The 26316-nt window shown below is 39.9% G+C and overlaps 1 protein-coding gene across 2 annotated transcripts in view; it reads left to right on the forward strand.

Annotated features, from left to right (window-relative positions):
* SLCO5A1 (solute carrier organic anion transporter family member 5A1) overlaps positions 1–26316 on the forward strand; it is a 155690-nt gene that overhangs the window by 119168 nt on the left and 10206 nt on the right. For both annotated transcript variants that reach the window (XM_055299282.1, XM_055299283.1), the window contains one exon: positions 5619–5817. In XM_055299282.1, coding sequence (XP_055155257.1) covers positions 5619–5817 — 199 coding nt within the window. The remainder of the gene's footprint in view (positions 1–5618; positions 5818–26316) is intronic.

The following is a 26316-nucleotide window of genomic DNA, read 5'->3' on the forward strand; positions in this document are numbered from 1 at the left end:
ACATTTTCATGGGTCTTCACTCTGTTTGGTGTGCCCTCATATTTACTGATGACAAATGTTCTGTTTTTGAGAGCCTAATGCTAATTAGGATGCATAGTCAAATAAATTATCCTGCTTTTTAATTATGACTCAGCTACCAGCATGGAGATTTGTTGTTATCCTGAGGCTGTAGTACAGTATCTGCGGCTCCGTAATTGCTTACTTGAAATTGAAATTTTATGAATAAAACGTTTTCATTCTAAAGGTAAATTAATCACATTGATAGCATGTATACACTTTCTTGGTGAGGAGGGCACTTTATTCACCAGCTCATCTCACCCCAGAGCTCTGGGTGAGATTCCAGGTACCTGCTGGGTGTAAGAGGCAGCTGTGATAATGTGGGCCCAGCTTGGGGCTGGGAACAGAAAATGTGTTTCCATCCAAACTCCCCTTTTTGTGCTGTGCACTATAGAGCAGGCCACTTCCCTGAGCCTTCAATCTCCTCATCTGTAAAAGGGCCATTGCCCATCGGGCGCGGTGGCTCACTCCTGTAATCCCAGCACTTTGGAAGGCCGAGGTGGGTGGATCACCTGAGGTCAGGAGTTCGAGAACAGCCTGGCCAATATGGTGAAACGCCATCTCTACTAAAAATACAAAAATTAGCCAGGCATGGTGGCCAGAGCCTGTAATCCTAGCTACTTGAGAGGCTGAGGTAGGGGAATCACTTGAACCTGGGAGGCGGAGGTTTCTGTGAGCCGAGATCACACCACTGCACTCTAGCCTGGGCGACAAGAGTGAAACTCTGTCTAAAAAAAAAAAAAGCCATTGCCGATTTCACAGGACTTTGGTGAGGATTACAGGATGAACACTGGCTGTCGGGCAAAACTGACTTTAAGTTAAGCTCAGTCTTTCTCTGCTTCTCTTTGCGGATTGTTGAACGTGCTGGAGCATATGCAACCGTGCACGTGAATGCAGCTGCAAGCTTCCGGTGTCCAATATCGCCTGGACCCGTATTACCCTCTATTGCATATTCTTAGTAGTGCTGACTTCACTTTCCCATCATGGTTTTTCCAACCCTCGGCCACATTTAAAGTTCTCAATATCTCTTCCTTCTAAGAGGTGGTTTTGTTTTCAATTGTACAGAAAAAAAACCAACAAAAATTAAAGGTATAAAAAATGAATCTACAGCATGTTATGAATTCTCGGAGGAAAAACGTCTGCAATGAAATATGCCAGAATGCTGTCAGTGGATTTTTGATCCTTCCTGCTTTTCTGTTTTCCTTCCTACTTTTCTATGTTTTTCAGCTGTTTTGTTACAATGTGTATTACATTATGTTTACAGAATAATGGAAAAGTAAAACAGAAAAACTAACATTGTAAAGCTACTACTCACCCACGGATTTATCCCGTGTTCTAGCCCAGAGAAAGGAGTCTCTCTCCCCCTATTCAGGGCTAAGTTGATTATCTGTGCTATGAATTCTACATTATCCTGACTTCTCAAGGATCTTGCATTGTAATTAGCTGAAATTTCCCCTCCACATTCAACTATTCATTCCCTTTTTAGTTTATTTCCCTCAGTATATAAATATGCTTAAGTCCTCTCTGCATCCTAGCAAACAGATCAAACCCTCTAAACCTCAACCCTACCTTGTTCCCAGTCTAATTCTATACCCATATCCCTTCTTCCTTTTACATGCAAAGTTCTAGAAAGAGCTGACTGGATTCTCAAAGTCTAGGGCCTCGTGACTGACTACTCAACCCATCACAGTCTGGTTTCTACCTGCATGACACTCTTAAAATTGCTCTTGTCAGAGGTCCAGTGACACATTGTCTCACTTCAGTCTTTCTTACTGGACTTCTCTAAGGCACTTGATACCGTTGTTTATTTTCTCCTTGAAACTCTTTCCTTGGTTTCTTGGTTTTCTTTCTTTTTTTTTGAGATGGAGTCTCACTCTGTCACCCAGGCTGGAGTGCAGTGGTGCAGTCTCAGCTCACTGCAACCTCCGCCTTTTGGGATCAAGCAATAATTCTCCTGCCTCAGCCTCTGGAGTAACTGAGATTACAGTCATGTGCCACCAAGCCCTGCTGATTTTTGTATTTTTAGTAGAGACGGGGTTTCTCCATGTTGGTCAGGCTGGTCTCGAACTCCTGACCTCAAATGATCTGCCCACCTCGGCCTCCCAAAGTGCTGGGATTACAGGCATGAGCCACCGTGCCTGTCCTCTCTCCTTGGTTTTCTATGGCACAGTTGTAATGGTAATAACTACAATTTTTTTTTTTTTTTTTTTTTTGAAACAGAGTCTTGCTCTTGTTGCCCAGTCTGGAGTGCAATGGCACATCTTGGGTCACTGCAACTTCTGCCTCCTGGGTTCAAGCCATTCTCCTGCCTCAGCTTCCCAAGTAGCTGGGATTATAGGCACCCACCATCTTGCCTGGCTAATTAATAACTACAATTTATATTATGTACCAAATACTATATGCTGTATCTACTTATAGATAGTGCCTGTAATCTTCATTCTAAGGCTAAGGTAAAAGGAAGACATCTCCATGACAAGGCAAAGAAGTCTGAGTTAGAAAGTTTAGGAAGCCTGCATGATTACATGGCTACAAACGATGGAGCGAGGATTTGAACTCCAGTCTTTCTGAATCCAAAGCCCAAGTTTTTCCTGCTTCTGACATTTTTGTTTCCCACATTTCCTCTGGCCTCTGTGGCTGTTCATTTTCAACTGGCTCTGTGGGCTCACCTTTTTATGATACCCCATTAACATTGGCGCGTGTCTGGATGTTGTAGTTTTGGCCCTTTTGTTTTACTCTGCACCATCTTGTTGGAACATCTCATTTATGCCATGAATTCATCTCCCGGCTATAAATCCCCCAGCCAGCTCTTTGTTGATCTTGCAGCCCACAGACACAATTGGGTGAGGCATTTCACCTGATTGTTCCTCAGGCCCTTCACAATCAACAAGTCTACAGTGGGGGCCATTGAGCTGCTCTGCACACACATTTCCTCCTCATATTCCAGATTTCTTCCTTCATCTGGTGTCATGCAGTCATCCTTCCTCTCTCCCTGTCCTTATCTAATTTATTGGGCCATCTTTGTAGGGCCCTACTGTGGCTCACAAGGACCTTTGCGGTCATCCTCCTGACCACTTTTCTGATTTGAGTTTTGACCCCATCTAAGCTGTCTTGCATGTCGTTTCAAGATTGATCTTTGTAATACACAGCTTCCATCCTGTCAGCCGCAGTTCTGAATTCTTCAGCGGCCTCCATTATCAGAAATACAACCTGAGCTCCTTTTCGTGGTCTTTCATGATCTCTGTTTTCCCTACCTCTCTTCTCCAGGTCTTTCCACCTCCCAGCTGCTTCCTTTCCATACTCAATATTTTGGATTGCATTGAATCCTCAATTTCATTATTTCATGCCTCTCTGCATGTATTTTCTTTGTGTAGGATATTCTCTGTGCTGGTCCATTGGGCAGATTCTGTCTCATCTATTGAGAGTCAACTCAAATACTGCCACTTGTGTAAAAGCCTCCCGGATTTCATCCAGAGAAGACTCTCTCCCTGCACTTTGTATAATTATTTTATTGTAGTCTAATTTCTATTAAGTTGTTTGTTTCTCTTTTAGATTGTAAGGTTCTTGGGGGCAGGCACCATGATGATTTCTTTATTTTATGTTTTTGAGACATGGACTCTTACTCTGTCAACCAGGCTGGAGTGCAGCGGCATGATCTTGGCTTACTGCAACCTCTGCCTTCAGGGTTCAGTCAAGCGATTCTCCTGTCTCAGCCTCCTGAGTAGATGGGATTACAGGTGCATGCCACCACCCCTGGCTTATTTTTGTACTTTTAATAGAGACGTGGTTTTGCCATGTTAGCCAGGCTGGTCTCAAACTCCTAACCTCAACTGATCTGCCAGCCTCGGCCTCCCAAAGTGCTGGGATTACAGACGTGAGCCACTGCATCTGGCCAATTTCTTTATTTTTTTACAGTGAAAAATAACATACCCAGAAGTACATTAAACATACTTTAGAGATAATTATAAAGTTAACACTGTGTAACTGTCTTAGTTCATTCGGGTGGCTGTAACAAAACTACCATAGACTGGGTGGATTATAAACAACAGAAATTTATTTCTCACAGTTCTGGAGGTTGGGAAGTCCAACAACAAGGCCCTAGCCCTGTATGGTGAAGGAGGGCCCAGTTTCTCATAGAAGGCTGTCTTCTCACATGTGACCTCCCACCACGTAACTTCACATGGAAAGGTGAGGTAGCTCTTTCAGGCCTCTTTTATAAGGGCACAAATCCCATTCATTAGGCCTCCCACTCTTGTGACTTAATAACCTGCCAAAGGCCCCACCTCCTAATCACCCTGGGGATTAGGATTTCATCATGTAAACCTTTTGGGGACACAAACATTCAGACCACAGTAGTAACTATTACCCAGGTCATGGCATGAAGTATTTTTCAGCACCAGAGGAACCTCCTGCATCCCTTCCTGATACCATGAATCCCTCTACTATCTTGGCTTTTATGTTAATTACTCCTGGGTTTTCTTCATAGTTGTACTACCTGTTTGTGCATTCCCAGACAATGCTGTTTAGTTTTACAAGTTGTTGAACTTCATACCAATGTAGTGATGTCATGTGCATTCTGTTGCATTTGGTTCCTTCTGTTCATCATTGTCTTTGTATAATTTGTATAATTATAATCATTGTCTTTGTATAATTCTTCATACAAGGTTGTGTGTAGCTACATTTCTTTCCATTTAATGAGTGTATAGAAGCACTCCTTTATATAGATATACCATATATGACATATTTATTAATGGACATTTGGTTTATTTCCAGTTTTTTACTATTATAATGCTTCAAATATCTTGTCCACTTCTTTTGGTACCCATGTGCACAAGTTTCTTCAGGGTATAGATCCAAGAATAGAATTGATTGCCACAGGGCGTGTATATCTTCAACTCTACCAGATAATGCCAAACTGTTTTTCAAAGTGAGTGTTGAGATTTACATCCTGCCAACGTGTTGAGAGTTCCCAATACGTTACATCTTTAACGTGTGGTATTGTCAGACTTCACAATTTTCACGAATGCGATTGGTAGGTAGTGGTATTTCACTGTGGTTTTTAAATTAAAAAATTATTTTATACATTACATTCGTACATATTTATGAGGTACATGTGGAATGTTGTGACATGCATAGAATGTGTAATGATCAAATTGGGGTATTTAGGGTACCTGTTGCCTGAGTATTTATCATTTCTATGTGTTAGGTGCATCATCTGTATTTCCTTCTGTGTAATGAGGTTGACCTCCTTTCATGTGTTTATTGTTTGTCTGGATTTTGTCTCTGGTGAAGAACTTATTCAAGTTTTAGTCACTTTTGTAATGGATTGCTTGTCTTTATTTTATTGCTGTATAGAAGTTTTTATTGAAATCTGGATGTGAGTCTGTTGTTGATTGTATGTGTTGAAAATAATATTATACTATAAAATCACATACAATGAAGATGTATTGATTATAGTAATTTTTGATTCTTTACCTTAGTACTACTGAGCAAGAGACAGAATAGATAAGATGAATAATAGTGTACACGAGTTTAAATTAATCCTCTCCTTCTGTTCTCTCCAGGGGTTATTATCGTCCCCAGTGCTGGTGTTGGTATTGTCCTCGGAGGCTACATTATAAAAAAATTGAAACTTGGTGCCAGAGAATCTGCAAAACTAGCAATGATCTGCAGTGGTGTGTCTTTACTGTGTTTTTCAACCCTATTTATTGTTGGATGTGAAAGCATTAATCTAGGGGGCATAAACATCCCTTATACAACAGGGTAAGTATCTCTTAAGAGCCACGTTGTGTCTGCATGATGGAGGTGCAAAGCCCCGTGGAGTTTGTGCATCTGCAGTCAGACTCATACCCCTCCCTCCAAGCTGTTCTCCCTGTGTGTGCTCTGTGTGCTCTGCCTCTCCAAGTGGAGCATGCACTCCTGCAGGGCAGAAGCCAGGGTCTCGTCTTCCTCTGTGCCCCTTCTGACCCTCACAGAGGGACTTTCATAGCATTTTAATTACATCAGACGAGGATGAAATGCTTATTGAATTCATGAAAATTGTTCAGTTTTTATTATAATGTTTTAATAGGGAATGTGTTTCTGTAGCTCAAAAACATAAAATTCAATGAAAATACAAGGTATGATGAAACCTCTTGCTCTTACCCAAGTCCTCCATCCACGTAGCTCTTCCCATTCCTCCAACCGAAGATGAAACAGGTAACCCTTTTCATTCATTTTTTTGCATATCCTTCCAAGGCTTCTTTATTTAAGACATTGTGGATATGTATTTTCAATTGTCCCTCTTTTGTATCTAAAATAGAGCATTCATACATGCTTTGCTGAGCTTTTAAAAAATGGAACAATATAGCTTGGAGATCTGTCTATACTGGTAGTAACAATCTGAAGCGTAACTCCGCCTTACCATGACTGTATTGCAGGCTGAGCATTCTCTTAAGTGCTTTACATATGTTAATCCATGAATCCTCTCAATAACCTATCAAATAGGTGCTGTTATCATCCTGAGTTTACAGATAGCAAAACGGAGGTACTGATCACATGTAACCAGTGGACTGCTGACGAATGTTTAAATGGCTCTCTAAAAAAGGCTCATGGCTGGTGCAGTGGCCCAGACCTGTAACCCCAGCACTTGGGGGAGGCTGACGCAGGAGAACAACTCGAGACTGGGAGTTCAAGACCAGCCTGCGCAACATAGTGGTAACCCGTTTATACAAAAAGTAAAAAGTAAAAAAAAGCCCCGATTTGTGGCATTTGGCAATTCTGAGATGTAAATACACCTCTGTGGCTGATTTCATGTCACCAACTTGTCGACCCTGAACACCGAGTTGGGAGGAGGTGCTCAGTCACACACCATTGTATAATGTTTCTATCATACAGGTAGAATAGACTTAAATAGCCTAGGCAGGAGCATAGATAATGGTAAAATAATTAGAAGGTGATGAGTTTTACATATTTACTATCCTTGTCTTTAATATCATTTAATTGTATGTTTATATCATTTAATTTTTAAAAATAGTTGTGTTAAACAAACAATTGACAAAATCCCTTAGAATTTCACAGTAGAATCTTGTCATCCAGGGTGGCTGCCTCCAGTGCAGCACTGCCCAGAACGCAAGACTTAACCTCAAGCAATTTGGCTACAGTGTCTGTGCCCACAAGCACTGCATTTAACCACTGCATAGCGTTCCATTGTGTTCCACTTTGTATTTAACCTGACCCCATTTGGTGGGCAATGGTTTGTTCCTAATCTTTAATTGTATGTATTTATTTATGTATTTATAGACATGGTCTCACTATGTTGCCCAGGCTGGTCTCGAACTCCTGGTCACAAGTGAGCCTCCTGTCTCAGCCTCCCAAGTAGCTGGGATTATGGGCACATGGCACTGTGCCCAGTTAATTTTTAGTTGTTAAAAGCAATGCTGCAATAAATAACTTCAAGGCATTTATCACTTCTCCTGTGTGCTCTGTTTGTGCAGGATAAATTCTCAGAAGTGAGATAGAATAAATAATACCAAATTACCTCCACAGGTATCATACCAATTTTTGCCCTCACCAGCAATGGATATGAGTGCTGTTTTCCGCACGCCCTCACCAAAAGAAGATGGAAAGCTCTCCTGTGAGAGTTATGAAAACCTTAACTTTTATTTCTTTTCTTTTCTTTTTTTTTTTTTTTTTTGAAACAGAAGTCTCTCTCTGTCCCCCAGGCTGGAGTGCAGTGGTGTACTCATGGTTCACTGCAGCCTCAACCTCCCAGGTTCCAGGGATCCTCTATCCTCAGCCTCCCAAGTAGGGAGAGTCTATAGGCATGCACCACCATGTCTGGCTAATTTTTTGTATTTTTTTGTAGAGATGAGGTCTTACTTTGTTGCCCAGGCTGGTCTCAAACTCCTGAGCTCAAATGATCCTCCCACCCCAACTTCCCAAAGTGCTGAGATTACAGGCATGAGCCACTGTGCCCAGCCAACCTTTACTTCTTAACTACATGTAGTTTTGTTAGGATCTGCTAATTTAACAGAGCTTCATTGTCCAAGTTTTGGTGCTTGGTGCCAAGAAACACTTCTGTTTCCTTTTGTTTCTCAGTGGAGTTTTATGTTCTAAAATATTCCACTTTGCATTTGAATAACAAAAGCTTTGATTTCATCTAGCCAATTTAGAGTGTTTGGGGGCGAGGAGAAGGAATAACAAATCAGAGTTTATTTAGATTACAGAATACTGTGCCATCTTTTGTCCTGGGAGTTATTTTTCTACCAGAAGACATCGGTGTGTGTGTGTGTGTGTGTGTGTAAGATGCGTGTACCGGGTATGTGGCTTCTTGATAGTGCCTAATAGGATGGCACAAACAATAAAGTCTTTAAAAATGGAAAAGCAGCATAGAATAAGAACTCAGGCTCTGGAGTGGAATTAGAATTTGGATCTTGACTCTGCTTGGCTGGTTGCTTAACACTAAACCTCAATATCTACTTCTGTAAATTGGGTTGATGTTAGCAGCAATCTTAGAAGGTTGTGGGCAAGGCTTATGTGTGTAGCACATGTAAAGCTCTCAGCTCAGTGTGAGGCATTGAAGGCTAGCTCTTGTCATTAGTCATCACTAATAAATTAAGAATAATTTCTATTTCTATCAAATTATTTTTTATTAAAATTAGAGAACATAAATAGAATTTAAAAGTTCATAACAAAAACCCAGCAGTCTTATGACTAACTCTGATTTGCAGGGGCAATAATTTTAAATTATTTTTAGCTGTTTCTTCTACAATGTATCTCTGTATTTTTCAGAAATACTATATAAATCAATCAAACTAAGGTATTATTTGTGACTTCCTAGCTTGGCAAATGAGTTTCACTTTACCTTTACAAATTGTGGTCAAATCCTTTTTTGGTATTTTCATGTTAAATTTATGACATGTGTATTGTCAATGAAAAGAGTTGCTCTGTGAAATATTTGAAGAGATTTATTCTGAGCCAAACATGAATGACTATGGCCTGGGACACAGCCCTCAGGAAGTCCTGAGAACATGTGCCCAAGGTGGTCGAGGTGCAGCTTGGTTTTATACATTTTAGGGAAACATGAGACTTCAGTCAAATACATTTAAGAAGTACATTGGTTTGGTCCAGAAAGGCGGGACAACTTGAAGCAGGGGCCTCCAGCTTTTAGGTAGATGAAAAAATTTCCTGGATGACAATTGGTTGAGTTTATCTAAAAATCTGGGATCCATAGGAAGGAATGTCTGGGTTAAGATAAAGGACTGTGGAGACCCAAGTTCTTATTTGCAGAGGAAGCCTTCCAGTAGCAGGCTTCAGAGAGAATAGACTGTAAATTGCTTCTTATCAGACTTCAAGTCTGTGTTGATGTTAATGTCGGAGAGGTATAATGAGGCAGGTCAGACTCCCCACTTCCCATCCTGGTCTGCACTAATATCTCAGGTTAAATTTTAAATAGCCCTGGCTGAGAAGGAAGTCCATTCAGTTGGTTGGGGGGCCTTAGAATTTTGTTTTTGGTTTACAGTATCATGATTAGATTTCCTTATTTGCGTAACACTGATTTTCCTGGAATTAATAATTGCCTTATTTTCATTTACTTTGTTTTCTTTGAATCTGCATCTAGTTTCCCACACCCTCTGAGAGCTCAAAAAATATCTCAACATGACCTTCCTTCCACCTATCTGATGAGCTCAGGGTTCCATTTCCCCACTCCTTGGAGTCATCAGGGCCCACAGTCCCCCTACTCTCATCTGGACACAATGTTTCTAGGCTGGCTGCCCGGCTGTCATCCTGAGAATTCCTTTGCCTCTCTCTGTATTGATCCTTTGTGTTTTGGACTCTGCGGAGTCCTCTTTTTTGATTTACTCCCTCATTTTGATGGAGCACATCCTCCAGTAGCTACAAAAAGGCTGTATAGGCTGTAACTTTGGTTTCTTGGGAGACTTTTTATTATATATATTGATAAATATTATAGAAATATATACGCACACATACACACTGTTACATTTGATTGCCAAGTTGGCTGAAATTTTGGATGAGTCATTTTTACTCAGAGTTTTGAAGTTTTTGCCCCATTGTCATCTAATTTCTAACGCTTTTGTTGGAACTCTGGCTTTTCTTTTTCCCATTGCTTTGTATGAGATGTATTTTTCCTTCCTGGGAGCTTCCTTTTATTGCTAGTATTTCAGAATTTTACTATGATGTGTTTTGAGATGGATCATTTTGATTTTTTGCTAGGCACATGGTGAGCTCTTTCTGACTGGAGACTATGTTTTTCAGGTCTGTTTTTAAACTTTAATTTCTTTTTTCTCCTTGCCATTTTTTTCTCATTCTCCCCTTCATTGATCTCTCCTTTTCTTATTCTTGTTTGGGGATACTGGCAACTTTTTGCATGCCTTTGATCAAAGAATGATCCTCCTCTATCGGAGAAGGTTGCCCTCTTTGACCAAGTGTGCAGCTTCATGAAGGATGCAGGTGGAGCATTGAGGGAGGCAGGGGGACACCCGTCTATTCAGCCAGATCAGCTGAATCAATCCTGACAATCAATGTGGTGGCAGGTGTCAGCCAAATTACTCTCATATCCTCCTTTCCTTATTATTTATCACCATTTCATATGTACTTTTCTGTTCTACTTTTAAAAAAGATTTCTTGCATCTTATCTTCTAAGTCCTCTGTTGAATTCTTTATTTTGGCTGTCATCTTTAGTTTTTCGAAACAGGGTCTTGCTCTGTCATTCAGGCTAGAGTGCAGTGGCACGATCATGGCTCACTGCAATCTCTGCCTCCTGGACACAAGTGATCCTCCCACCTTGCCCACCTGAGTAGCTTGGACTGCAGGTGTCCACCACTACACTGGGATAATTTTTTGTAGAGATGGGGTTGCACTATGTTGCCCAGGCTGGTCTTGAACTTCTGAGCTCAAGCAGTCTGCCCACCTTGGCCTCCCAAAGTGCTGCGATTACAGGCGTGAGCCACCTCACCCAGCCTATCATATTTTTCATTTCAAAATTCTTGCTGGATTTCAGAATGCCCCTTGTTTCCAGCCATCTTGCTTTATGAGTGGAGTATTTTCTCTTACTTTTCCAACATTATTTAGATTTCCTTTTCTTTCCTAATTTGTCTCTGTGTCCTATGAGTGCCTAACTTTCTGTTTATTTTGCTGTCTTGATTGTGTTAGCAGCTCTGTTCAAACTTCTGGTGATCCTTAGCTTGCTCTTGGTATTAAAGAATGAGAACTTAAAAAGCTGAGCAGTTGCTGTGCGTGTGTGAGGGTAGGGCTTGTCACCTGGTGGGTCTCGCTGTGGGAGGTGGATACAACTGGAGTTTTCATGAGGGTGCTGCAGTGTCAGAACCCAAGGTCTTACCTCTGAGGTGCTTCAGTTCCTCAAGAGATGGATGCTCCTTTCTCTCCTGCTAGGGCCCTGCTGGGGAGGACTACAGGCTTGTAAGCCTCGCTGCTGGCATCCTAGAGCTGAGAGTTGGGGGAATGGACCTGGGTCCTCACTGTTCATTTTGCAGGCTTTTACCTACCTTTCCTGTCACCATTCTAGCATCTCACCGAACTTCTCCTTTATGTGTGGTGCTCTTACGCCGAGCCTTTGCTTCATTTTCTCCAGAATACAGGGAGTATGAGGGAAGGAGCAGTTACCTAAGTAGAGAAGGGATGAGAATTTGCTTAAAATCGTGTCATAGTTGGACCATATCTTCCTTGTGGTACTGTCCTCGAGGTCTAAGGGCCTCTTCTTTCTCTTGCTACTTGCCTTGATCATGCCCGTATGTTTTTCTAAGTTCTCAATCACGCTTTCTGTTTTACTGAATCTTCCTCTTTCCCTGAACTCCATCCTCCCGCTTCACTTTGGACTGCTTGCTCGGTTGACATAACTTACATCCTGGGACCTCCTTTCAGAAGTTTCCTCAGTTGTATCCACTAGTTTTTGTTTGTTTATTTATTTGGTAACTCCTCATTTTGCCAGAAAAAAACCTCAGATAACTTCCGTGGAAAGGATACATGGGAAGACAGTATTTCTGAGCCTGTGAGCATGTTAAAACATCTTTGTTCTTTCACATTGAAGTGATAGTTTAAGCAGGCATAGAATTCTAGGTTAGAAAATTATCAGCCCCATTAAAAAGTGGGCAAAGATATGAGAAGGTACTTTTCAAAAGAAGACATACACACAGCCAACAAGCACGTGAAAAAATGCCCAACATCGCTAGTCACTAGAGAAATGCAAATCAAATCCACAGTGAGACGCCATCTCACATCAGTCAGAATGGCTATTATTAAAAAGTAATAAAATAACAGATGCTGGCAAGGTTGTGGAGAAAAGGAAATGCTTATACACTGCTGGTGGGAGTGTAAATTAATTTAGCCATTGTAGAAAGCAGTTTGATGGTTTCTCGAAGAACTTAAAACAGAATTACCATTCAACCCAGCAATCCCATTACTGGTTATATATCCAAAGGAATATGAATAATTCTACCACAAAGACACATGCACACATATGTTCATTGCAGTACTATTCACAATAGCAAACACATGGAATCAATCTAAATGGTCATCAATAAGAGACTACATAAAGAAAATGTGGTATATACACACCATGAAATACTATGCAGCCATGAAAAAGAATGAGACCATGCCCTTTGCAGCAACATGGATGGAGCTGGTGGCCATTATCCTAAGCAAACTAACACAGGAACAGAAAACCAAATACCGCATGTTCTCACTTAGAAGCTAAACACTGAGTACACATGGACACAAAGAAGGGAACAACAGACACCGGGGTCAACACTGGAGGGTGGGAAGAGGGAGAGGACTGAAAAACTGCCCATTGAGTACTATGCTGATTACCTGAGTGATGAAATATCTGTCCACCAAACCTGCTTAACACATAACTTACCCATATAATAAACTTGCACACGTACCCCTGAACCTAAAATAAGTTAAAAAAAATTAAAACAAACAAACAAGTAAAAATAAAAAAAAAATTATCTTTCTGGGGATTTTGAAACCATTGCTTTATTTTTCATCTAGCATGTTCTGTTGCTGATAAAAAATGTAATTTCAGCCTTAGTTCTAATTTCTCTGTGGCTAACTTTATTTGGAAGTTTTCAGAATACTTTTTTTCAAGGTGTTGTGAAATTTCCTAAGGAATGCTTTACCCTCAGATTTTGTCATGGCTGGAGCCTTCTTATAATCCCAATGCCACCTTCTCAGAGAGGCTTTCCATCTCTGCCCAATCTAGGGGAGCCCACTGTCCCCCCACTCTTGATTACATTATTTCTCCTTAGTTTCCTCATGGCACTTAACATTATCTGAAATTATCTCATTTAATGATTTGCTTTGCTTTTGTCCCCTCTGTCTAAAATATGAGCTCCTTGGGCACAGTTCGTAGAGCTGTGTGTATATATATATATATATATATATATATATATATATATATATAATTTTTTTTTTTTGAAACAGAATCTCGCTCTGTCGCCCAGGCAGGAGTGCAGTGGCACAATCTCGGCTCACTGCAACCTCCACCTCCCAGGTTCAAGCAATTCTCCTGCCTCAGCCTCCCGAGTAGCTGGGATTACAGGCATGAGCCACCGTGCCTGGCCCAGCTATCTATATAACAGTTGCATCCTCACCATCTAAAACATGTATGATATTTGTTGTGTGAATGAATGAATGAATGAATGAATGAGTGCCTCGGCACAAGGCTTTGTTCATTCATTGTACTAGGCACTTTCTGAACCCTTTTAATGCAACACGTCTTTTTTTTTTTAAACTCGTTTTCTCTTTTCCCTGTGTTCTCTAGTACTCCTGTTAGTCAGATGTTGGAACGTATGGACTGGTTGCCTCTGTGTTTAATTTATTCTCTCTTATTGCATGCTTTTGTCTTTTGCTATGAGAGATTTTTTTAAGCCTTGTTTTCTATCTTTATGTACATTTTTTATTTTGAGGATTTTTTTCTCTGCTGTATTCTGAGTGTTCCCTTTTCATAGCATTCTGGTGTTGTTTTATGGAGTAATGTCTTCTCAGATCTCTCTGCACATAAAATTAGAATCTTTTTTTTTTTAACTTTGTTTTTATGCCTTGCATTTTATCATTTTGTTTTAAAGAATCAGTTTTTCTGTTTGTTTATTCTGGGCTTTGCAGGTGACAATACTCAGCCTAGCATATCTCAGATGGTGTCTTTCCTCTCCCTCTACCTCAAATACAAGAATGAGGGGATTTTATTCAGAGTTCTCAATGTCTAGAGTAGAAGTTTAGCTTTTTAAATTTCTTCCAGGTTCCTTAGAGAAGCACTTCCTGATGAATTTCTGGGCCATAAACTGGAGATGGGAGGGAACGGATACATGAGAATAGAAGGGCTCACTGATACAATTTTCTCTTCCTTAGATCTCCAGGGATGCTCACAGTTTTTTTCTCCACATCTCACTTTTGCCTTCTGTCACACCTGCTCACTTTGAGCTCAGAATCCGTGGAGATTCAATCGGGCAGGCTGGCTCCTCTTTCTCCAAGGTGGCCTCTGCCTGTTTCACATAAACCCATGCCTATCTACTTGCCATTTTTGTGAAGTTTGGTGTCATGCTTTCATTTTAACCCTACTCTGCTTTTATTTCAAATGTGTTCTCAGAAGGGAACGGAAGGCACAGTCCATGTCGTACCTGCTTTTAAACAGCAAGTTTCCTCAAGACTCTTAAAGCCCCTGCTTAACACCACACCTACCTCATCCATCCTGAATCACCTGCTGCTGGGCTTGCCCAGCCCTACTGGGAAAAAATTATATAATGTGCTGATTGGCTCCATTACAAATTTATGAGTTCCAATCTTAGCAGGCCCTCATCTTTGCTGAGCAATCCATTTACTTCATCCCAGTCAGCTTTCTTTCTCATGCCCATGTTTTTATTTTTAAACCCATTTCTTCAAGTCCTTTATCATACTCTGGTCTTGTTTTTCTTAGCAGACAACCTAGTAGCCCATGTTAGTTACAGAAGAAGTTATGAAGAATGAACTTTCTGAACTTCTTTCTTCCATCCCCTCAAACTGATTTGTCTAACACAGTATTGTTTTCAAAGGCAAGTACTGGCTCCATCATTTCCTAACTGTGTGACCTTGCAAAAAAATTACATAACATTGTTGAGTTTCGGGTTTCTCATATATAAAATTGGTGATAATGTCAATCTCTCCTGGTCACGAGCATAATTAAAGTTCATCTCTCCTGGTTACCAGCATAATTACTTATACATTTGGTTGAAAACATTAAAATAGCACAGAAGGGTTAAAAAAAAAAAGAGGTCAATGTCTCCTCTCATCCTCAACCTTTCATTTTTTTTATTTTTTATTTTTGAGATGGAATCTTGCTCTGTCGTCCAGGCTAAGGTGCAGTGGCACAATCTCGGCTCACTGCAACCTCCGCCCCCTGGGTTCAAGCAATTCTCCCTGCCTCAGCCTCCTGAGTAGCTGAGATTACAGGTCCCACCAACATACCCGGCTAATTTTTGTGTTTTTTAGTAGAGATGGGGTTTCACCTTCTTGGCCAGGCTGGTCTTGAACCCCTGACCTCAGGTGATCTGCCTGCGTCAGCCTCCCAAAGTGCTGGGATTACAGATGTGAGCCACCACGCCTGGCAACCTTTAGTTTAAATCATGTGAATATTTTAAACAAATATTTGTAGTTTTGATAATGAGGATGATATAGGGAAGGTTATCATATTTCCTAGCACAGAATCTAGCACTTTGTATATGCTGAAAAATGTCCATTTCTTATCTCTACTCCCTTTCTGGATCATGTAGAGCAATTCCATTTTCTTCTTTAATAGATGAATGAATGTCTGGCACCTATCTCTGCTCAGGGATGTTACTCATAGAGTGAGGCTGCAAGTCTTATGAACTCGACGGAAATTTACATCTTTGTTATCTAATCCATGAATTATGGGACACCTTTTCTCACTTAGTTGTATTCAGTCTAGAACAAGTAACCTGATTAAGAGTGCTGGAAGCTGCTGCAAGGACCCAGTTGTTTTAGTATTTGCAGTCTGACTTTAAAGGAAGTTTATAAATTGTAGCAAAAGAATAACTCAGTTTCCGTGGAGAATTTTTCTGTTTTCCCAAGTCCTAGGAATATAGTCTAGAATGACTTAATGAAAACACTACTGGGTGGTGCAGCTGTATAGGCGTGCCACTTTTAGAGTAGCAGATACCTTTGTGTGAACAAAAATGGAATCCTTTCTCCAAGCAGGGTGTGAGCTGCATTTCAGCTTTGCTCCCTTGGCTGGGTGCCCTTGTGCAGTGTACACCCTGCTCAACAGTATGTGGCTGGCCTGCCTAGTAAAAACTTTCTTGTTCTGCATGATTTTAAGACTTGCATGTGGCTTTTTTTCCCTTTCAAGTCATTAAAGAGAAAGACGAAGGGAGTGGCACTGAAGAGAGGAGTCTTTGTAAGGTACATGTTTGGTTCAGTGTGATTGGCACTTACACATGTCTTATGGTCTTATGCATACAACATCCCTCTACTGTTTATATTATTATCTATGTTTTAGTTAAAGAACCTGAGGCTTAGAAATTAAGTGATTTATCCAAACTCATCAGTTAATAAGGAGTGGAGCTGAATCCGATCTAGATGATTTATGTCAGAGTTTGCATTCTTTCTGAACACCTCACTGAGGTGCTGTTTTAAATTGTGTATTTCATGCATGTATGCACCTGCATGCACACACAACCTTCTTGCTGAATGAGCTGTTGGGGATGTATCTACTTCTCAATACTGCATAGTTTCCTGATATTTCAAAGCAGCTGAGTTACAGGCATCATGCTACATGCTGTGCATGCCTACAGCATTTGCTCTGTGGCTCTCAAATCAGCCAGTCTAGATTTTCACCTGAGCCTTGCCACATACTGGCTGTCTGGGTATGGGCAAATTATTTGACTTTTCTGGGCTTGGTTTCTACATCTTTAAGGTGAGACTACAGATAGTATCTATCTAGTTGGATTGATGTGAGGATTGAGTAAGATACTTGGCCAATTCTTTAACCTTTCTGTGCCTCAATTTCTTCAACATTAAGATGTGATCAATTATAGTACTCATCTCTTAGGATTATAGGGAGGATAAAAAGGGATAAAATGCATAAATTGTAAGCAATTGATAAATAACTATTTAGTGATATTTTTCTCATTAATGAGGATAAAGTCTCAGAGAGGCTAAATAACTTGCTTGAAGTCACATAGCTAGAAAATGGCTGAGCTAGGGTTTGAAATTAGGTTTCTTTGATTCTGGATGCAATGCTGAAATACTTTTGATTATTACACTATTCTGCCAGAAGAAAAAAATACAAAGAAGAAAGCATGCTATATAAGCCAGTTCCATTCATTAAAGTTTATGTGAAGGGCTTCAGGTTTACAGGCACGGTGAATTTTCTAACATTAAAAGGACTTAATGACTGACCCATCTTTGATTAGTATCAAGTACTCATGAGTCACCTAAGTGCCTGAGATGGGGTTGGGATGTTTTTGGAGAATGAGCTTTTCCTGTGAAGCCAAAACGGAATCACGGTGTTTTTGTAGAATGAACCTAATGTGTTATTAGTGGTTTTCTTAGAAAATTCAGATTTGACAGCCGAGATGTAGAAACAACTTAAATGTCCATAGACAGGTGAATGGACAAAGAAAATGTGGTATGTTCATGCATCACATAACAACGTTTCAGTCAATGATGGGCCACATATACAATAGTCGTCCTGTAAGATTGTAATGGAGCTGAAAAATTCCTATTGCCTAATGATATTGTAGTCATAAGGTCGAAGTGCAATGCGTTGGTCATGAGTTTGGAGTGATGCTGGTGTAGAGAAACCTACTGTGCTGGCAGTCCTGCAGTAGTACAGCACATCTAGCTGTGTAGAGTACATAGTACTTGATAATAAGCACCTGTGTTATTGGTTTATGCATTTACTATACTATACTTTTAATCATTATTTTAATGCATACTCTTTCTACGTATTAAAAAAGTCAACTGGGAAACAGTTATCTTAGGAGATGACAGCTCCATGCATGTTATGGTCCCTGAAGATCTTGAGACAAGATGTGGGGGTGGGAGACAGTGATACTGATGATCCTGACCCTGTGTAGGTGTAGGCTAATGTGTGTGTTTGTGTCATAGTTTTTAAGAAAAAGTTTAAAACGGCAAAAAAAGAAAACAGTTTGTAGAATAAGGATATGAAGAAAAAATACTTTTGTACCACAGTTCAATGTGTGCTTTAAGCTAAGTGCTATTACAGAAGAGTCAAAAAGCTAAAAAATAATTACAAAGTGTATAAAGTAAAAAAATTATAGTAAGCTAAGGTTAATTTATTATTGAAGAAGGAACAGTGGTTTTTAATGGATTTAGGGTAGCCTAAGTGTACAGTGTTTATGAAGACTACAGCAGCGCACAGTCATGTCCCAGGCCTTCACATTACTCACCACTCACTCACTCACTCACTCACCCACCCAGAGCAACTTCCAGTCCTGCAAGCTCCATTCATGATAAATGCCTTATACAGGTGTATCTTTTTTTTATACTTTTTTATTTTTTGAGATGGAGTCTCGCTCTGTTGCCCACGCTGGAGTGTAGTGGCACAATCTCGACTCACTGCGAGCTCCGTCTCCTGGGTTCATGCCATTCTCCTGCCTCAGCCTCCCAAGTAGCTGAGATTACAGGCACCTGCCACCACGCCTAGCTAATTTTTTTGTATTTTTAGCAGAGATGGGGTTTCACTGTGTTAGCCAGCATGGTTTTGATCTCCTGACCTTGTGATCCACCTGCCTTGGCCTCCCAAAGTGCTGGGATTACAAGCATGAGCCACCGCGCCCGGTCTTATACTTTATTTTTATTGTAGTTTTCCTATGTTTAGACACACAACTCCTTGCCATTGTGTTGTAACTGCCTACGGTATTCAGTACACAAACATGCTGTACAGGTTTGTAGCCCAGGAGCAATAGTCTATACTGTATAGCCTAAGAGTGTAGTAGGCTAGGCCACTCAGGTTTGTGTAAGTGCATTCTACGACATTTGTACAGCAATGAAATCACCTGGAGATGCATTTCTCAGAATGTGTCCCTGTCGTTAAGTGACACATGACTATATACATACAATGGAACACTATTCAGCCTTAAAAGAAGGAAATTCTGCAATATGCAACAACATGGATGAACCTTGAGGACATCATGCTGAGTGAAAAAAGCTGGTCACAGATTTCACTTACATGAGGTAACTAAAAGAGTCAAATTCATAGACTCAAAGAGTTAGAATGGTGGTCATCAAGGCTGGGGGGATTGGGAAATGGGTTGTTACTAATCAGGAGCCACATAGTTTTAATCAAGCAAGATGAATAAGCTCTAGGGATCTGGTGTTCAACATCAAGTCTAGAGTCAACAATACTATATTGTACACTTAAAACTTTGTTAAGAAGGTAGATTTCATGTTAGGTATTCTAACCACGATAAAATAAAATAGAAACTTCAGACTTAAAAATCTGATGAGTTTTCATTTTGAACGATTGTGAGAGCTCTAGCAAAATCCTGGCCCATTTACAACTCACATAATTACATTCCCAGCACCCACAATTTTCCTCCAGTTTTAATTAAGAAATGTGTTTTGCTTCCTCTCTGTGGCTGCCAGACTGTACTTCATACAGGTGTGTCCTAATCACCTTGGACCTGAAAGAGCTGGCATTGACCATGAAAACTTTGGTTAAGTGATGCTTTCATAAATACATTGTGTAATGTGAGTTATTGCCCCTCACTCTTCCTTTTCTTCAAATAATTTTTTTAAATGGGGTTAAGTCTGATGTCTGTGTAAAGAGTTTTTAACCAGTGCTATGTGCTGATAAATCGCTTAGGACTTACTTACTGTCTATGACTGTCTTTCATTTACCAATTACCATCTTTTTGAACTTAAAGCAAAATCTATTATATTATCTGGGTTTGTGACTTGAGCTACTGAGCTGAAACTTTTCCAGGGGTGATTCTTGAGCTACCAAATGACCAGGAAGAGTTTTCTCAGTTTTCTGCTCTTGGCCGAGACTGTTGGACAGGATGATTCACTCAGTCCCACCCAGCTCCAAAATATTTCCCTAAAGTATCTTCTCTGAATATAGCTTTATTGCCCCATCATATTCAGACTATAGAAATTAAATAAATACCGTCTGTTAATTCAGACCTTTGCCACATGCACAACTCAGCTTCCTCTTCACCACACTTGATTTTACCAGAGGACAACATGGTGTCTTTAGATGGTTGACCAGCCCTCCCAGTTGACTGGCATTTCTGGCCATGTCATTCCTAAATCCTCCAATTATATCATTCAAACCATTCGTCTCCTTGCCTGTGTCTCATGGGTAGCTTAATCTGCTTAAGAGTTTTTTCTCCATTGTTTAAATATTTTAGCACCTTTCAAAATCATTTATTGTAGATAGTACTAATTTTAACGGAAGTTTCTGTGAATTAGAGGGAAAAGAAGTTTGCTTAAAAGAGCATAGATATACATGTTTTTGGATTATCTTAGCTCCTTTTATTTATAGTCTTAGAGTTCTTTTCTACATGTAAATATATGAGTTCATCTTTTTTTTGGCTCCATTTGGAGACACAAACAACATTTGTGTTACTTCGTTTTAGGGGTATCGGGGGATAAAAAGTATAAGCAAATTTTCTTTCTGCCAAGTTTGAAATTTTGTAACCAAGATCTAACCAAGTCAACATGAAGTCTGTAAGGTATCATGTTTTAAGATATATGCCTTTAAAACATGATAAGTTTTTATTTCAAAAATGCCTGAGTATCATTAAACTTAGGACCAAGTTTACCTTTCTATACCCTTATATTAACATATGCTATATTATGTTATATTATGATTATATGTTAAAATATGTTATATTAACATATTAACATAACAATATAATGTAATGTTAGGAGGAGATAAAATAGAATTTAAAACTTTACATACAATCTTGGTAGCAATATGTTATTAATGTTAATCTATACGTACATTGAAAAAAGACCAGAACAAAATATACTAAAAGCATTAAAAGTGGATATCTCTGGGTGGTAGCACTATGCATGAGTTTAATTTTTTTGTCTTTGTGTATTTTAAAAAATTTCTACAATGAGTATGTATTACTTTAATAATAAATAAAGATATTTTGGAAAGCCATATAAGTGACACATTATTTTATTAGAAATGATTTTGGACTTAAAGAGATAGTTTGTACACATTGTGGGTTATTACATATAAGTTTCAAGTTATACCTGGTTTAAATTTGTTGTCTACAAAGCTGAAGGGAGCTTTAATGATAAAAATAACAATTAGACACAGTAATCACAATTTGCTTGAATATAGTCCTCTTCTAAACCTATGCTAGCACATATGCTATCACATACTGCGCTTTGTTGATTAATCTTACTCTCCTTCGTGTAGTCAGGAGGGGTATTTAATAGCCATAGACGAAAAGATTTGGCCCAAGGTCACATAGCTACTAAATGGCAGGCCTGAAACTAGATCTCCATCTAGTTCTTTTCCCACCATTCCCTGTAGGAGTAAATTTAAAAAGTACTTTATCCTTTTTGAAAGGAAAAATGTCATGGTAGCCTTTTACACTCCTCATGTTTGTGATTGTGTTACTGCTATTCATTCATGCTTCTGTTAAGTGCAGAAAGATAGCACACCAATATCTTAGCACGTGTTATGTCCCAGGCACAATGCTGGACACTGGCCATACATTCACCCGCCTAACCCCCCACAACAACCGTGTGATACTGACATTTTGATATCTGTTTTACAAACATAAAATCTGAAATTCACAGCACTTGTGAATTGTGGATATGAAATGGAACCCAGCTCTTTCCGACTCACACTCAGGAACACTGAAAGCAGAGTGCCAGAAGAACTGCATTAGGGCTTTCTCCAGGAAGAAGAAAGCGAAATAAGCCACCCAGAAGCCCTGTGCTAGAGGACTGAAACTAGGGGCAGTTACACAAAGCTTCCCTGCCAGTGTTGGGGCTTACAGATGCACACTGTGGTGAAAGATAAAATTGGGTTTAAATCCATTTCTGACCCTTACTAGCTGTGTGACTTTGGCAGTGCCTATCCCCTCAAATCTTCAATTTCCTCATCTGAAGGATGGAAGCGTGGCAATAATAATGACAATTCTCATGGGGAATGAATGAGACAACTTGTGTTGAGATCTCAGGGTGCAATTCATGGAATAAAAATAGGGTTCTGCTGATGTTAGTTTTAAATGATAATGATGATTATGATGATGATAATAATATTTATAAACCTGAAGTTGCATAGCTCTGTATAGCCAAGGAAGGGTTCTAATATGAAGCCAAAAATTTAAGTGGCATTGAAAAGAAACATTCTCATTGAAGTCTTCTTGAAGACTGACATAAATTGATGAAGATTAAGAAATTATGAGAAAGATACTGTTCTAGTTTATTAGTATATTTTGCTAAAGAGGTTTTCTCTCTCTCGGTTTTTTTTTTTTTTTTTTTTTTTTTGCTCTTTGAATCATGTTCTTTTAGTCCACGAGGCATGAGCATGGTGTGTATGGATTTCTACTCATCACATCTTTTAATAGAAAGGAACTCAGAAGGAGGCAGAAGTTCCTTAAAAAAGTTAGGGGACTTCTCTTTGATTTATAGAGACCAGTAGAAGTACGTAGTAGAAGTATGTTTAGATGGGGAAGTTCAAGTGTTCTTTAGGTCTTGGGGTAGAGTGATGGGACACAATTGCTGGGGTGTGAATGTGGTTTTTGAGGGCCACTGTGTTCTTACATACTTAGCTGTAATGACCCTATAGCAGAAAGTGTTTGAATTATGTTTAACAATCATCTGTCTTGCTGTTATATATTACTATACATAAGCGTCGATCCCTGAGTGATTGATTTAACAAAGATTAGATAACAAGGTTGTGGTTTTTACTTGTTTTCTGTTTTGCTGTCTCCTCAGGGCTGGTTTTCTTGAGGCCTCAATGATTGTGGGGCTTGCCACAATACCTCTTATAGTTTCCCATTCTTTAAAGTTAGCAAATTTGCCAGATAATCTCAGAGATCCCTCCATCTCTCTAGCTCTGTAATTCCATGATTTTTATAGTGAGATGAAATGTGTGACTCTCAGGCTTACATTGTGGACCACGCAGTTATAAGGTATTTGCTGTCGAGGCCCCGTGCTTCACTCAGAATTAACACTTACATTGATGCTTGAGTTAACACGATCCTCTTATTTGGAGGACTACCTTCAGTAAGAAGCCCTTGTGCATTTTATGTCTTGCCAGAAATGCTTTTTGTTTGTTGGGAAGGTGCTGCACAGTCCTTTTGCACAAGGATGAGGGCAGCCTTCAGTAAGTAGTCCTTGTGCATTTTGTGCTCTCATGATGCTAATCTCACTTCAGGCTAATGACAGATTGCTTAGTGTTACGCAGGTTTAAACATTTATGCTATTATTAGAATCTAGTATGTTTTCTGGAGAGTGAGTGACAATCAGACAGGACATCATTATTTTTAAAAATGATTTTTGGCACAGTATAAAGGATGAACCATGTCAGCAACTTTTTGTGTGTGTACCATGATCACCTTCTCTCCTAATAACTTTTTCATGAATGCCCACTTCCTTTCATTGCTATTTATATTTGTTGCATGTATTGATTTTCTTAGAGCCTTTCATTTTGTAGCATTTATTTGTATCAGACACCATGATCTCCTAAGAAAAGCAAACATACCCCAGGGTGACCTGGGACTGTACTCGTTTCCTACACTCAGGAAAGCTTTTTGCCTCCTTGAACAGTGTGAAAGTTGGTCTAAAACAGAGTATCTCATCCTCAGCACTATTGACATTTAGGCCAGATAATTCCTTATTATGGGAGGTGGTGGGGGCCTTCCTGTGCGTTGTAGTGATGCAGGCAAAACCTCAAAATTGGGTCTCAGCGAGAGGGAGTTCTTGGCTTTGCACAGGAAAGAATTCAAGAGCACGCTGGCAGTGAAAGACAGCAAGTTTATTAGAGCAGCAATGTACAGCAAAATGGCTCCTTCGTAGAGCATCGGTGGAGTGGCCCAGAGAAGCACTTGTGGATTGCTGGCTGGCTATATTTATACCCACTTAATTATATACAAAATAAGGGGCAAGGTTATTCACAAACTTTCTGGAAAAGGGGCAGAGAGTTCCCAGAAACATATAAGGTAACTTTTGGGCCGTTTGCCATGGCATCATTTATAAACTGCCATGGTGCTGGTGGGAGTGTCTTATGCAAATGCATTATAATTAGCATATAATGAGCCATGAAGGCAACTAGAGGTCACTTTGGTTGCCATCTTGGTTCTCCTGGTTTTGGCCAGTTTCTTTGCTACATCATGTTTTGATCAGCAGGGTTGTGACCAGGGCTCAGAAAGCAGGTCCCGCTGACCTCCTACCTCAGTAGGAACTAGTGGCCCATTAGATGCCGGTAGCACCCCCTCAGTTGTGAGAACCAAAATTGTCTCCTGACATTGCCAAAGGTCCCCTGGGCGAGGGGGCAAAATTGACCCAGTGGAGACCCACTAGTCTAGAATAATATTTTTTAGGTATATACAAACTTGAAGATGATATGACACTAGGAGTTTGTGAATGTAATGATTATTGGGGTCTTGTGATAATTTTTTTCTGTGGAGCGACATGAATGAAAAACAGAATTTATTTGCCCTTTGCATTGTTAGGAGGATTTCTTGATAAGACTTTAATATCGTTTTGAATTTTTTTTCTCCCATTAAAATTTAAGGACTCATTATCAAAGTTTGAAAGAGGGCACAGGAGAAAAACCTTTGAACAAACCTTTGAACAAACACCAATTAACACACATGGTTGGGATGGGCTATGCTACTGTGTAAGTGGTACTAGCATAGTCATTAAAGATAAGCCTTGGCCAGGCATGGTGGCTCACGCCTATAATCCTAGCACTTTGGGAGGCCAAGGGGGGTGGGTCACGAGGTTAGGAGTTTGAGACCAGCCTGGCCAACATGGTGAAAGCCCATCTCTACTGAAAATACAAAAATTAGCCAGGCATGGTGGTGGGTGCCTGTAATCCCAGCTACTCGGGAGGCTGAGGCAGGCGAATTGCTTGACCCTGGGAGGTGGAGGGTGCAGTGAGTGGAGATCGCACCACTGCACTCCAGCCTGGGCGACAGAGTGAGACTCCTTTTCAAAAAAAAAAAAAAAAAAAAAGATAAGTCTTGGTGGCGAGGGAGGGAGTTGAGGGCCGAGAAATTATCTATTGAGTACAATGTGCATTAGTCAGGTGATGGGTTCACTAAAAGCCCAAACTTCACTACTACACAATATATCCACATGACAAAATTGTACTTTTACCCCCTCTAAATCTATTTTTAAAAAGATAAGACCTGGTATGTAACAGACATTCCAAAATATTTGTTAAATGGGTAGATAATGGACAAATGGATGGTTGGATGAAGGATCTGCTATTGCTAACTCATATAGTCTTGGGAACAACATTTCATCAGTGATACACAAAACTAGTGGTCACAAAAGCAAAAGCAGTCATGGGGTATGAGCAGTACAGAGCCCCTCTCCTTCTCCTGTGGATCCCCCAGGTGCGCCTCTGCTCTTCCACCGCCGTTTGTTTACACTCCTCTCCCCAGGCCTATATCCTTACCTGCCTTTCCTTCCCTCTGTATTTGTTGCCTGAATTTATTTTCTTCAAGCTTTTCATATGGTATCATTTCTTTGTATCAGACCCCATGATCTCAAGAAAAGAAACCCACCATATTTGATTGTGGATCCACACCTGGGCAATCCTGAGTGAAGAACTGCTTAATCTTTATTCTCTGGTTGTTTAAATCAAACTAGCAATGTGATTCCTAATCATCTTTGAAAATACTTCATTTTGATTATCTAGAGCCCCATGCCTTTCTTTGATAATTTATTCTAGAATACAAGTTTTTGATCAAAGGAATGTATATTAATAACTGGGATAGATGGATTTTAACTGTGATTATGTGCTCACAGTGATGTTATTGATTTAATACCAAAAAGTATTTCCTCCATTTTATAAAGAAATTGAGGTACAGATTTGTTAAGATGTAGAGCCTGGTGCCTACACTGAGTAGTTATCTTAGGGTTAGAATTGCAGAGCCCAGATGTTGAGACCAGGTTCATAGCACCAAGAGGGAGGGTGAAATTGATATGGAGCAGTAACTTGATAAAAAGCATTGAATCTGTAGTACCAGAAAGTTGAAACATTTTTCTTTATGTTTTGTTTTAAAGTCACAAAAATAA

Source organism: Symphalangus syndactylus, chromosome 11 (assembly GCF_028878055.3).
Source record: "Symphalangus syndactylus isolate Jambi chromosome 11, NHGRI_mSymSyn1-v2.1_pri, whole genome shotgun sequence".
Taxonomy (NCBI): Eukaryota; Metazoa; Chordata; class Mammalia; order Primates; family Hylobatidae; genus Symphalangus; species Symphalangus syndactylus.